General features: G+C 36.2%; 1 protein-coding gene across 1 annotated transcript in view; it reads right to left on the reverse strand.

Moving 5' to 3' along the window:
• The window catches only part of prkceb (protein kinase C, epsilon b), a 149,924-nt gene that overhangs the window by 80,749 nt on the left and 55,024 nt on the right, over positions 1-14,151 (reverse strand). The window contains exons 3-4 of the mRNA XM_056470795.1: positions 3,253-3,415; positions 421-455 (exon numbers count right to left, since the gene is read on the reverse strand). Of these exons, the coding sequence (XP_056326770.1) occupies positions 421-455; positions 3,253-3,415 (198 nt within the window). The remainder of the gene's footprint in view (positions 1-420; positions 456-3,252; positions 3,416-14,151) is intronic.

The following is a 14,151-nucleotide window of genomic DNA, read 5'->3' on the forward strand; positions in this document are numbered from 1 at the left end:
GGTGGTGACATTTGAATTCATGCAAATATTTTAAAACCTATAGTATGCGTAACCTTTTACTTCTGCAGATAAGTGTCCATACAGAAGTAAGTTGTGTCAATATGTGAATATTCTATTATGAAAAAAAGTAAGAATTGTATACTTTTGTTAATCAAGAACAGTAGCTTATTACTTTTTTCAGTAATTCAAAGGTCAAAAAATTATGTCTAGACTTTTGCCAGAAGAAAGAATCCAAAAATAAGAAATCACAGCATTACCCTATAATGACAAAATGTAGGTTTAATTATTCTGACTGAAATGATTATTATAACTGAAATGATATTTAGGTTGAGATTGTAAACTTTGCAAATGTTTTTAATTAACAATACATTGTGTTAACATGAAACTCTAATATAGGGACATTTTATGTTGTTCACCTACCTTGACACTGATAACCTTGCTTTCCTAATACACCCCTGTGAAGTGAAAAAAGGTGATTAGTTATTGCTCTTTTCTACAGTGACACTAAATACACAATATTTATTGTATATAGCATGGATTGGACAATAATGAATGAATGATTAAGTACAATTTAAATGACCAGTCATAACATCGAACAAGAAAAATTATTGGAACACAAAAAGAAACTGCTGCTTTCCTCCCATGTCCGTTTTAGAACATTATTTCACATTCATTATTTCATTAACTTTGAATTGATTGATTCCTCTCACTTTGTCAAATCATTATACTAACTTATACTTTATACTTATACTAACTTATGCCACAATTATTATATTCACCTTATTCTTTGTGGTACAAGTGGGCGCAGCCATTTGAATCTTTTGAGCTCGAGATTTCCTGTCTCATTAACTTCCATTCATTTTTTGATGTTAAAAACAGCTCTTTATGCTGCTTGATGTTGCGAACTGACATTTTCGTATTATATCTTACTGCTTTGTCTGTATAATCATGCAAACATTTGTTTATAGAGCAAGTAGTTTGACCATTTTCTGCGTGTTATTATTCCTAGTCATTTATCTCATAGGCAGCTGAATCGAAAGTTCTAAAACAATCGCAAAAACGAGAGCACTTCTGCATTGAAAAATCAGGTCAATTAACATAAAACATGTAGCAAGTTAATTTATTTCTCACTGAATATCATTATTATATTTGGCATTAAGAGAAAACTTTAAGTTTTCCATTTATTTCTTGACAATAATAATACATCAGTTTGTAATCTTTCATTACTTGAATTGTAACATTGAGGACTCTATTTTAATGATCTAGGTGCACATGGCGCAAAAGGCAGTGCCCGAATCCACTTTTGCTCTTTTAAGGATGAAATAATATGATCTGCACCCTGTCGCATGGTCTTACAGGGCTGTGCTTATTTTTTTTGAAGGACCCTATCTTACCACACAATGAGGCTCAAAACGTGTTTGCCGCGATTTGTTGCTATTTTTAGATCAACAAAACAGTAATTTTCACATTTTGCGCCATGTTGTTTAAATAGCAAAACCATATATATGCAGCTGAAGTCAGAATTATTAGCTCCCCTTTGAATTTTTTTTCTTTTTAAAATATTTTCTAAATGACGTTTAACAGAGCAAGGAAATTTTTACAGTATGTCTGATAATATTTTTTCTTCTGGAGAAAGTCTTATTATTTATTTTATTTTAGCTAGAATAAAAGCATTTTTTAATTTTTAAAAGCCATTTTAAGGTCAAAATTATTAGCTCCTTTAAGCTATATTTTTTTTCGATAGTCTACAGAACAAATCATCGTTATACAATAACTTGCCCAATTACCCCAACCTGCCTAGTTAACCTAATTAACCTAGTTAAGCCTTTAAATGTCACTTTAAGCTGTTTAGAAGTGTTGTGAAAAATATCTAGTCAGATATTATTTACTGTCATCATAGCAAAGATAAAATGAATCATTTATTAGAAATGAGTCATTAAAACTATTATGTTTAGCAATGTGTTGAAAAAAAATCTTCTTTCCGTTAAACAGAAATTGGGGAAAAAAAATAATCAGGAGGTTAAGGTTAATAATTCAGGGGGGCTAATAATTCTGACTTCAACTGTATACATATATATATATACACATGTGTGTGTGTGTGTATATATATATATCTCTGTACATTTATATGTCTCTCTGTACATTTGTTTATTTTTTTGTAAATAAACTGCATGTTAAAAATGTATTTTAAGTGGAACCTTTATCTTCTTAATGTAAAAATTAAATACAATATATTCCCAAATACAAAAAAACAAGTTCACCAACTAACAATATGAAGAGCTGATAAGCCATATTTGTGATTAGATCTTAATCTTTGCATGTGCAGTACGCAAGGAACGCTCCACTATTCATGAGGGCCCCCGGTTTTAAAAAGAAGAAATAACATTAAAATCTTAATGGTTATAGACAAATATTACAACATATGATAGAAAATTTATAAATGAGCTATATGATTAATTTAGGCAATTCTTGGCACTGGTCGGGGCCCCCTAATTTCCCGGGGCTCTAAGCGGCTGCTTACCTCACTTATTGGTTAAGTCCCCCTTGTTTCCATGTGAAACTGAGCTTTGCAGATGAATGCAGACTGCTTAAAGGGGGTGGTATATGACACAGTAATCATTTATTTTGAGGCATTTATTTAAATGAAAATGCATTGTCATAATCTTTGGAGGCCAAAATCTAAATTAAAGTTGAATTTCAATTAATTGTACAGCCCTACCATGAAGTCTGGCATTGACTTCAGCAATATACAATCAGATCTTTTTCCAACATCACTGGGGGATCGAAAAAAGAACAGCACACTTTTCTGTATGGTTCAAGAAAAAGGCTTACCAAAACATATTTACAGGGTTGTCCTTTTCACATTTTCTGGCTTGGTAGATTCACTAGGGATTTGATTAAAGCACTTAAAACACAGAAAAAATCATATTTTCATGAAATGTCACCTTTTAAAAGGCCATGTTCCTCTGTTCTCCGAGGAAGCAGGACACAGCGTGCCTATGCATGGTGGTGTTACTGCACAGTGTGGTGTAGGCCAGACACACTCAGTACACTTGTACTGAAGCGCTGTCGCTCTGAGCCTCAGGCCTTTTCCCGACATTACCATGGAAACGCAACCCACTGAGGGTAAACCACCCATGAATGGACTCACGAATAGGGACAGTGTACACTAGTTATGTCGAAGCTCAGACGCAGATTTACCAGCAGATGCAGCTGTACAAACAGCGAGCTACAAGGCGGTAAATATCTCACCAGATGAAGTCACGGCAGTGTGAGCAGTAGGTGGGCTGTCTCAGGTAGGTGGCCATGAACTTGTGCCCGTTGACTTGATGCACTCTTCTCCGGACAGCTCCCTGCCTCTTCCGGGGACGCATGCGTTCTCGGAACACACGCTCCTCATTCTCACAGCCTCCAGCTGCAAAAAACACAAAAGAAGACAAAACAAATCTAATATTTGATGACAACGTTCACTGTAAAAAAAAAAATAAATAAATAAAAAACACTAGGTTCCAAATGCAATTCCTTCATGTTGCCCCAACACAGATCGATTGAGTTAACTTCATTGTTTTTACAAATTGAAGTGAACTCAAACATAAAACTTTTTGGCCTCGAAAAAACAACAGACTGTTTCAACCAACACAATCTCACGGCAATTCATAACTTTTTGATTTAATGGCTAATTCGTATGAATTCGTACAATCTAATTCGTGCAATTTTGTACGATTTGCTTATCCCCCAATGACGGTTGGGGTTAGGGGTGGGGTTAGGTGCCACGCCTCCTTTTTAAAATCGTACAATTTTGTACAACTGAACTCGTACGAATTCGTACTAATTAGCCACTAAACTGACAAAACGTAAAATACGTACGTTTTCTCGTGAGATCAGGCTGGTTTCAACTCATTTTAATGAAGTAGTTTGAACAAGCAGCAAAAGTTAATGTTATCGTTATCGCTCTGATGTCAAAATTAGGTTGATATCTTTAAGCTGATGGGTTACGTAATTGTACAGAACTGCCTGCCTCGCGCATGCGTGGGTGGAACATCTTCAGACTTGTCCAGTGCACTATAATGGTGCTCTCCTCACATTGTTTATTCCTTCAAAGTCCATCCTTTCCTTGTGTGGTATTGCTGTGCGTTAATAACTCAGTAAGACACCATGTTCCTTATCATTGTTGATGTGTTCGATGGTGTCTCATTGCGTATTTTGGTTTAAATCTCAGGACAAATATTACATGTGTAAACAAAACAGCAGCAATGCACATGTGCTAAACAACTCGTTGGGTTGTTTGTTATCTAATATTATTATTTGTTCTTATCAATGTGTTGCTTGCCATGTTGTTGATGTAAGACTGTATCCAGTCTGATCAACATATTTATAGTGATTATAACGAGCGCTCGTGATGGCTATTACCATGGACACACATTGTGACTAGTGAGCCGACAGAGCCTTCACAGCAGCAGGGGAGAGGTGCGCCAGTCAATAGAGGTAAAGTTGGTTTTATATTCAGATATTCAGACATTCTCCATAATAATATAATTTCAAAAAAGTACTCATTGCAAATTCTAAATAGGAAAATCATATTAGGAGCCAATGATTATCAAAGTGTAGCATTGTTTACAGTCAGTTAGATAGTGCTAGTGTTGTTTTGAAGTCATACTTGCATGCTAATTCTGACTGAATATTTAAATTAGCGCAGTAAACGATATAGAGACAGTTAAATGAACAAATGTGCAAATATAAAACCAACTTTACCTCAATCGCCAGTCACAGAATTCAGCATAGGGGTTCTCAACCCTCCACAACATTCTGTCTTTATATTATGCACTGTGTTTGTCATGAAGTCTGTGCTCAATGCTCAAAATCTGACTTTCGAGGGCAAATCTGACTCCGCTTCGTGAGCATGCGCATCACACACACCTGCAGTTCTTTTCAAACTCACAGCGGTTTATCATAAATCTTTCATCGCTAATTTTTCCCGCAATTGACAACAAAAATGAACATGGAAGCATTGTCTGATTTACAAGCAGCACCTATGTACATGTGTTCAAAAGCTAAAATGCTAAATGGGACGAATTTATGCCGCATTTTCAAATGCAGTACTATCTATATTTAGCTTTTTTGCTAGTACAATGATTCTAAACTGTCAAAATACCCCTCATAATGCCCGTTTGGACATTACATATTTCTACATATGTACACTACTGTAACACGTCTTATTCAAGAACATATGAGCCGGTTTCAGTGCTTATTTCTTTCATTTTCATTTTACTTAAAATATATTTATTTAACTTGTGTGTTAATTAAGTCCCATTTTGGTATCTAACCAATTATATTTATGCAACAGTCATACTGCATGTTAATTTGCTATGCGAAGAAAAGGAAATAATTTATTTTTGGCATACTAATTTATGTAAAATCGTGAATGTAGGTCTTGATAATTAGCTTGCAATTTTAAAAGTATTGCTTTTTTGCTTTGAGTAGGCCATTTAGTTCATAAGATCAGTTCAAACTTTTATGAAGTTTTTACAATAAAATCAGTTGTTCACTGTATAAAAATTTAATGTTTTAAAATATTTATATTCGGCTATCGGTCTCCAAATCTTAAAGGTTATCAGTTTTCGATATCAGCTAAAAAATAAATAAATAAATGAATATATATATATATATATATATATATATATATATATATATATATATATATATATATATATATATATATATATATATATATATATATATTGTGCATCCCTAAACAAAATAAGTACATAAATAAACTAAAACTAAATAAACAAAGCGATGTGATTCAACCATGAATACCCAAATAATTTATCAATTCGAAATCCATTCCACATGTTTGTTAAATTTAATCTTAAATTTAATTTACAGTCCCCTTAAATATTTTGTTCTTTCTTTCTGTTTTAGGATTCCATATAAATTTATTTTAAAATGCTGTCTACTGAAATGAAACAGGGCATCACAGTGGCACAGTGGGTAGCACGATTACCTCATTACAAGAAGGTCGCTGATTCAAGCCCCAGCTGGGTCAGTTAGCATTTCTGTGTGGAGTTAACATGTTCTCCCCGTGTTCGCGTGGGTTTCCTCCGGGTGCTCCGGTTTTCCCCACAAGTCCAAAAACATGCGCTATAGGTGAATTGGGTAAGTTAAATTGTCCGCAGTGCATGAGAGTGTATGGGTGCTTCCCAGTGATGGTTTGCAGCTAGAAGGGCATTCGCTGCGTAAAACATATGCTGGATAAGTTGACGGTAAAAATTAATGAAGGAATAAAATTAAACTAATCTTGATAATAAACAGTAAACATTAAAATATTTAGGTTATATCTAAGAGCTCCCTCATCTTCTGCATACAGCAAGGTTTCAAACTCAAAAAACCAGAAAGGTTCCAAAAAGCATCCTTAAAACAGCTTTCAAAATTTAAAAACAGCTTTTAAAAAAACGAACAAACATGCTTTCTGTGGTTCAATTGAAATGTAATCAAGCTATGAGAATAGTTTTGTTTGCAAAAAAATAAATAAATAACAACCTTATTCCACAGTTTATTGTCTCCAGTGTCAGTATATTGAGCTGGTTCACAAGCACTGTGCACTGATGAATCAGATACCTACAAAATAATTCCTGTTGCTTGATAATATTCTAAAGGCGTATGGTCTGTTTTGAAGTAAAGTCTAGATCGGATACGCAGCCGACCAGAAGTTTGATATGCGCATCAACATAGCAGGATTTTTTTATGACACTGTATAACAATAATTAATATTTTTACTGTACTGTGACCACTGGGTTTAGGGTTGGGGTTGGGGGGGGGGGGGGGGGGGGGGGGTAGGTGTTAAAAAATACAATTTAAATTCTGTAATTTAATAGATAGCATAAATAATACTCGGTACTGATTTTATATAACGGTGCTGGTAGGGTTTAGGGTTGGGGTGGGGGTAGACGCTAATAAAATACAATAAATGGGAAATTTAATAAATAATATAAATAATTCTTGTTAACTTCTAGCTGCAACCATATCCTATCTAGCAACAACCCTGTTTTGAGGATGTTTTTGATATTTTTGTGAATTTTAAACAACTTGGGAACCATCATGTCTAGGAGGATGAAGGAGCTCTCAGATTTCACCTAAAATAACTTCATTTGAGTTCAGATGATGAAAGGGGATTGATGAAAAGGTCTCAGGGGATTGAAAAACATGAGGTGAGTAATTAATAACATAACTGACATTTTTGAGTGACCTAACAGTTTAACTAGACAAAAGTACTTGCTGAAAAGACAGGTGCTGCACACCAATAGTAGTATTAATTATTCTGAGAGGTTGTTTTTTTCAAGGCAGGTTGTAGCATACAGAAGCATACATAAGTCTAGGACATTCAGACCTACATTTCCAACCTTTTTTAACTCGTGGCCCATTAAAAACCAAACACGTATGTTTCTGGGGCTATATGCAGATTGCAAATGAACCCACTATTCATGATGGGTGGGTTGGTAACTTTTTTGTAAATAAAACCCCTATTTATGATGGGTGAGTACTGTTAACTGCATTTGAATGAGCATAAAATGTACACAAGTCACCAAGTCCAGAGAGACTCTTTATAAGAAAAGGGGAAAACCAAAATTCAGGAAGATGCCATAAATGGATAGACTGTCAACAGGGCAATCAGGAAGCAGGTAGAGCAGGTTCAGACCTGTGTGGGACAGATTTCCTGCAGAATATTGAATTTTTGCCCCACTCCAGTGCAAAATTTAAGCAAATGTAAACTTGTGGATTAGACTGAAAGAAATATCACTTTTACACTAGTAAAAGGCTTTAATAAAGCTTCAATACATATGTCCATTTTGGGGTGGCACGGTGGCACAGTGTTTTAGCGCTCTCGCCTCGCAGCCTGGTTCGAGCCCTGACTGGGTCAGTTGGCATTTCTTTGCGGAGTCTACAGACATCTGCTATAGGTATATTGGGTCAGCTAAATGTCTATGCATGTCTGTGTGTGTGTATGTCCTGGTCCTCCATGTTGGGTGTTGAGCGTTACGACCCACCTCATAAAAATTTTATGTTAAGAAACACCAACATTGTGCGGCTAAATATCGACTTTGATATAAATTTATCCCAGTTACATCAAGTGCTGGTGTCACGGTTCAGAGAGGGGAAAAAGGGGCGAGGACCCAAATGCAGAGTAAAGTAAATATTTATTATAATAATACAAAAATAAAAAGGCAAAAACTACCCCGAGGGGGAAAACACTAAACTAGAACACAAACAGAGAAACAAACTTGACTGGGTTGGCTGGACGAAGCAGGGCTGGACAGGGATCAAGACTGGAACACATACAGGACTGGGAAATATTGACGACGAACTGGCACAGGACAGCAGACATGAGGAGAATATAAGCAGGGTTAAATTAATACACAACAGATGAACATAATTAACTAATAATGGGTTAACAAGGAGGGTGGGACTAGACAATAGACGGGAGAGCACCTGACACAAGGAGACAACACAAGCCAGGTGCTCACATTAAACAAGACTAGAACACGCAGCCAATGAGAGAACTCATTAACCGCGTGTTCGTATGACGAGACACTGAAGCACACAACAAAAGCACGCGACCCATGTAAACACAGAGCCACGTGCTTTGACAACAGACGCAAGACACGAGCACACGATAAGTGAACACCTTACCGTGCGCTCACATAAATGCAACACGCATGTTTCATCTCAGCGCCAACCAAAACCGAAACCAACAAGACAGAGACGCTGAGAATGAAACAGCGCGATGCTGACGAAACAAAACACAAACACGAGTACAAGAGCGCGCGTCCCAAGGACGCGCAGACCCCGCGCGCCCGCGTCAAGCGGGAGCGCGCACGGTCCGCGCGCACCTTTGATGACGCGCACCCAGACAATGACAAAACAAGTGCTCGACCCAAGAAAACTCGAGCCGAGCACTACAGGACAAGACAAAACAGAGCTAGTGTCCGGACTCTGCCACCAAAACAAGAATTTACAAGACCAGAGTGGCAGAACCCTGACAGCTGGTCTCTAGATCAGACAAGAAGTCAAAACTGACAGAGAACTGAAGCACTGGACAGCCATTTATTCAGCAAAAAAATAAAAATGTGTGAGTTATTATTAAACCAATTGGCAAAATCCTTTGTGGGTAATTTATTTTTTTTCTATTATTTCTTACATTAAAGTACGACTAGACATTTTTACATATACATATAGGGACAGGAGCAGACAGGTTGAAAACCACTGGTTTATATGTAATCTAAATTTTTCATTGATTAATTTCACTACTATTTAGCTTTACTCAATGTTTTGTGAGCTTTCCTATGTGTTGTGGGAGATAACATAATTTCTGTGATAAGTCTAGAAACTAGTACTATTACTATTATCTAACTAATACATGGCATCCTGTGGAAGGTGCTCTGGGAGTCAGAGGTGCTCTGTTAAGGGCTGTCTCGTCCCTGTTTGAACAGAGTAGGAGTTTGGTTCTCATTGCCAGCAATAAGTCAGACTTGTTTCCAGTGCATGTTGAACTCCGGCAGGGCTGCCCCTTGTCACTAATTCTGTTCATAATTTTTATGGACAGAATTTTAAAGCACAGCTTTGGGCTGGAGCGGGTCCGGTTTGGCGACCACAGGATTTTATCTCTGTTATGCGAAGACGATGTTGTTCTGTTGGCTTCATTGAACATGGACCTTCAGCATGCACTGTGGCGGTTTGGTGCCAAGTGTGACATGGCTGAGATGAGAATTAGCACCTCCAAGTCCGAGGACATGGTGCTCCACCGAAAAAAGGTGGTTTGCCATCTCCAGGTTGGAGGAAAGTCCTTACCCCAGGTGGAGGAGTTCAAGTATCCTGGTGTTTTGTTCAGGAGTGAGGGAAGGGTGGCACGTGAGATTGACAGGCAGATTGGTGCAGCGGCAGCAGTAATGCTGTCGATGAATCGGTCCGTTGTGGTAAAGAAGGAACTGAGCTGTAAGGCAAAACTCTTGATTTATGGGTCAACTATGTTCCTACTCTCACCTATGTTCATGAGCTTTGGGTCATGACCGACAGGACAAGAATTTGGATACAAGCGGCCGAAATGAGTTTCTTTCACAGGGAGGCAGGGCGCACCCTTATAGACAGGGTGAGGAGCTCTGACATGCGAGAGGAGCTCGGAGTGGAGCTGCTGCTCCTTCACATCAAGAGAAGTCAGCTGAGGTGGCTCGGACATCTGTTTCAGATGCCTTCTGGAAGCCTACCTAGGGAGGTGTTCCAGGCATGTCCCACCGGGAGGAGAACTCGGGAAAGACCCAGAACATGCTGGAGGGACTATGTCTCTCGGCTGGCCTGGGAACGCCTCGGGATCCCCCCGGAAGAGCTGGAGGAAGTGTCTGGGGAGAAGGAAGTCTGGAGTTCTCTCCTAAGACTGCTGCCCCCACGACATGACCCCGGAAAAGCAGACGGAAATGAATGAAAAAAAATGAATAACTGATACTTAACCCCTGCAGACCCGAATTATGTTCTAAGTTTCTGAAAAATGCAAAAGTATGTTTTGACAGTTCTTAAGGCTCCTATAAATGAGACCAAATTATACAAATTCAACAACGTTTAAGTATATATTTTTTCTCCATTTCAATGGACATCAGGTCAGAACAGTTGTATTTCCTGAGCATAATACCAACAAAAATATCGAAAAAACATACATGATTGCTGGTATAATCTTAAAATTTATTTTCAAAATCACAGATTAAGATTGTAACATTTTTTATTTAATTTTGAGGCTTTTGTTGTATAGATTGGACCTTATTTATAACAAACTTTGTCTTCATCTTCCTCATCACTCCACATAATGTCCACATCCGAGATATTTCCATATGTTATATGCTTATAAACTTCAGGATCTGCATATTCTGCATATGAAATTGTTGCCCCGAAGGGATTAAATCATTTATATTATTACTATTAATTAACTAATAGTAAGACAGGTTGAATGTTGTCTGTCACCAACCTACAGAGCTTATGAGAACACATTTCAGCCAGAAATGTGCTTTTTCATAATGTGCTCAACCTATTACATCAGATTACATAAAACAGCTTACATCAATAAACTAGGGGGCAAGACTGTGACAGAGGCACCATATTGGAGAGCTGTCAGACACTCTCACTAAGAAAGGAAACAAGGCCGCAGGAGAGGAGCTCCACGCTTTTTCTCTCTTCTCCTCCTTCTCTCTGTGGAGAATGGGAACTGTGATCAATCCTAAGTATTCCCTGATGTCAATGTATCTGTCTGCTGCAATACATTTCAGCCCTAAGAGAAAGAGAAGGCTGGATCCTGAGGCCGGGTTCTGAATCATAACATGACAGTGCAAGTAGTGCCAAATTGGCAGGCAAACGGTCATCTCCTGTTATTAATAAAGCCATTGTATATGCTTTTTTTGGTAACACTACAATAACATTAGTTAATGTTAGTTAATGCATTTACTAAAATTAACAAACAATGAATAACACATTTATTAAAGTATTTGTACATAATAATAGATGATGAAAATACAGTAGCTCACTGCTAGTTTATGGTTAGGGCCACACAGATTGTATGGAATTTTTTTTGCTATTTCTGCACAGAATTTTGTAGATAATCTGTGGATTTATGCGGAATGATTTTGGGAGTATCATAACTAAAAACTTAATACATGAAATAAAAAAAATTATATCTTTTTAACTGTTATTTAATGTTTACAATGCAAATCCAATTAGATCCACTTATACACTGGTGAACAAAGCAAGTCCCTCATAATATATATTCTTTACATAACGTATTGCAAATAAATCATATGAACATTTTCATATTAGTCAATAATATTACTGAAATGAATTTAAAAACTTAATAAATGTAAATTTACACATATTCACACATAAATAAAAAGACTCAACAATAGGTTAGAAATCTGCGGATTTCTGCGCGTGCAAATTCCGTGTGGCCTTCCCATGGTCCATTAACTAATGTTAACGAGCATGAATTTGAATGTTAATAATGCATTAGTAAATGTGGAACTATGATTAATAAATGCCGTACAAACATTGTTGATAATTAGTTTGCGTTAGTAAATCCATTAACTAATGAAACCTTAGCCTTGCTATTTTGATATTTTGAGTCAGGCAGTACTCCTGTGCAATGAAAAATAAAATAAAAACTTTCAACACCAATAGTAGATGGAAGAGAAAACCTGCTTTCAAACAAAACAATGAGCACACAAAAAAAATAAAAAAATAAACAAACTGCATTGTGTAAATAATATTTTTAACAAAATAACAATAATATTTTTGTCAAAACTGTTTTCATTGTTTAAAAAACTATAACAGAAAAATATTAAGAATATGTAGAAAACAGGCTTACTACATAAGTTATATTTACTTATGGATACTTGGTTTGCTTGTACACAATAACTTCATGTGATAAAATTAATATTACAATAAAAAAGTGTTTAAAGGAAGGTTTGCCTAGCAAAACATCAATGTTAAGTGTGTTGATGCTCAGAATGTTATTTTTTAGTGGTCACATAAAACTAAATACATATTAAAAATGAAATATAAATATGAAATATAGACAGCATAGGCTCAGTCTGAAAACGTAGTCTTACAGTATATACATTTCTGGAAATCGCGAAGTATGTAGTCAGAGCTACATATGGCTGCATTTAATCTTTAAAACTAACACTACGGGGCGGTATGACGCCATTCCTTTTCTCGCTTACCAGCTGACAAATTACCTCCATACTGATGATTTTTCTGCTGTTACCAGTTTGACGCTGTTACGACATGTATGTCAGCGAACTTAAGCAGAGTGGAGTTGACCGCGACAACTAGGTTTGAGTTCGGTGAAGAACGGTTCCAGAAAGCAGGTAAGGCAAAAGCAAAAGCTAAAAACTAAAATAAACAAAGAAATAACAGGGTGAGAATGTGGTAAAATCTGAAAACGTGGTAAAAATCAGGGGGCTTTTCTTTTTCTGGATTGCTTTTTAAAACACTGGTCAATCTGGGTCAATCTGTGCTTTTAGAAATACTATTGGTTGGGTTTAGGGAAGGGGGAGAGTGGGGGAAAACGGTTGGTTGGTTAGTCAGTAAATCAGTCAGTTGACTGCGGCCTCTGGTGGATTTACGTGAGTACAGCAGGTGCGAATGGCACTCGCGACAGAAATTTGAGAAAGCATACAAAGCAGCCTCTGGTGGATTCACGAAACCAAAAACTGCAAATAAAATCATAGCTCCTGAAAAGTACTTAAGTCTCTCCAGAAATGTATACGGGTACGTAATCAGAATTAGCCTGGGTTGAATATGAACCAACCTAATAGTTAGGTTAAAAATTTATTTAAAAATCTTACCAAAATGTTTTATCATTTATTTATTTTAATGTATTAAAGCTGTTTATCAACCAATACTGTTTGCACTCTTAAACTATTGGTTAGCTTAGAGCAAAGATGGTTGACTGGTGCCCTGAGAGTATATTAAAATAATGTATTCAGTTCTTCCTTTTACTGGGAATCAAAATATTTGTATTTTATTTTATATTCATTTAGGGATAGCTTCTAGATTAGTATTACTGTATGTAGAATATATATTTCTATTTTAATATTACTAAAAGTTTAAAATAAGCTTCTTATTGGGTTAATAATCCAAAACTTTTTAATTTTTTTTTACGTTTCACATTTTACAGAAAATGCAACAGAGATGCATTTGTTTACATTTGGTCCGCTTCAGTTTGTCAAATTGCAGTTTTACAGTGTGCATTTTGCTAAAGTGAAACACAATCATACTTTTTAAATATTTTTAGAAAGAAAGAAAGAAAGAAAGAAAGAAAGAAAGAAAGAAAGAAAGAAAGAAAGAAAGAAAGAAAGAAAAGACTTTGGAGCTTGTAAGGAAATATGCCGACATAAATGTTCTTATCTTATAATCATATAAAAAGGGTCAAGGGTCAATTTAATATCATAGAGGGTTTTTTTTGATAGACAGAGTTTCTTCTGGTACTTTCTGGTACATATTTTAGCAAGGTATTCTTGAGTCCATTTGGACAGTCATATTTACATAACAGAAGAATAACTGCATATACAGTAATAAAGAATGTTTACATGTACAGTAGAATAAATATAATCTAGG

Source organism: Danio aesculapii, chromosome 13 (assembly GCF_903798145.1).
Source record: "Danio aesculapii chromosome 13, fDanAes4.1, whole genome shotgun sequence".
In the NCBI taxonomy this organism is placed as follows: Eukaryota; Metazoa; Chordata; class Actinopteri; order Cypriniformes; family Danionidae; genus Danio; species Danio aesculapii.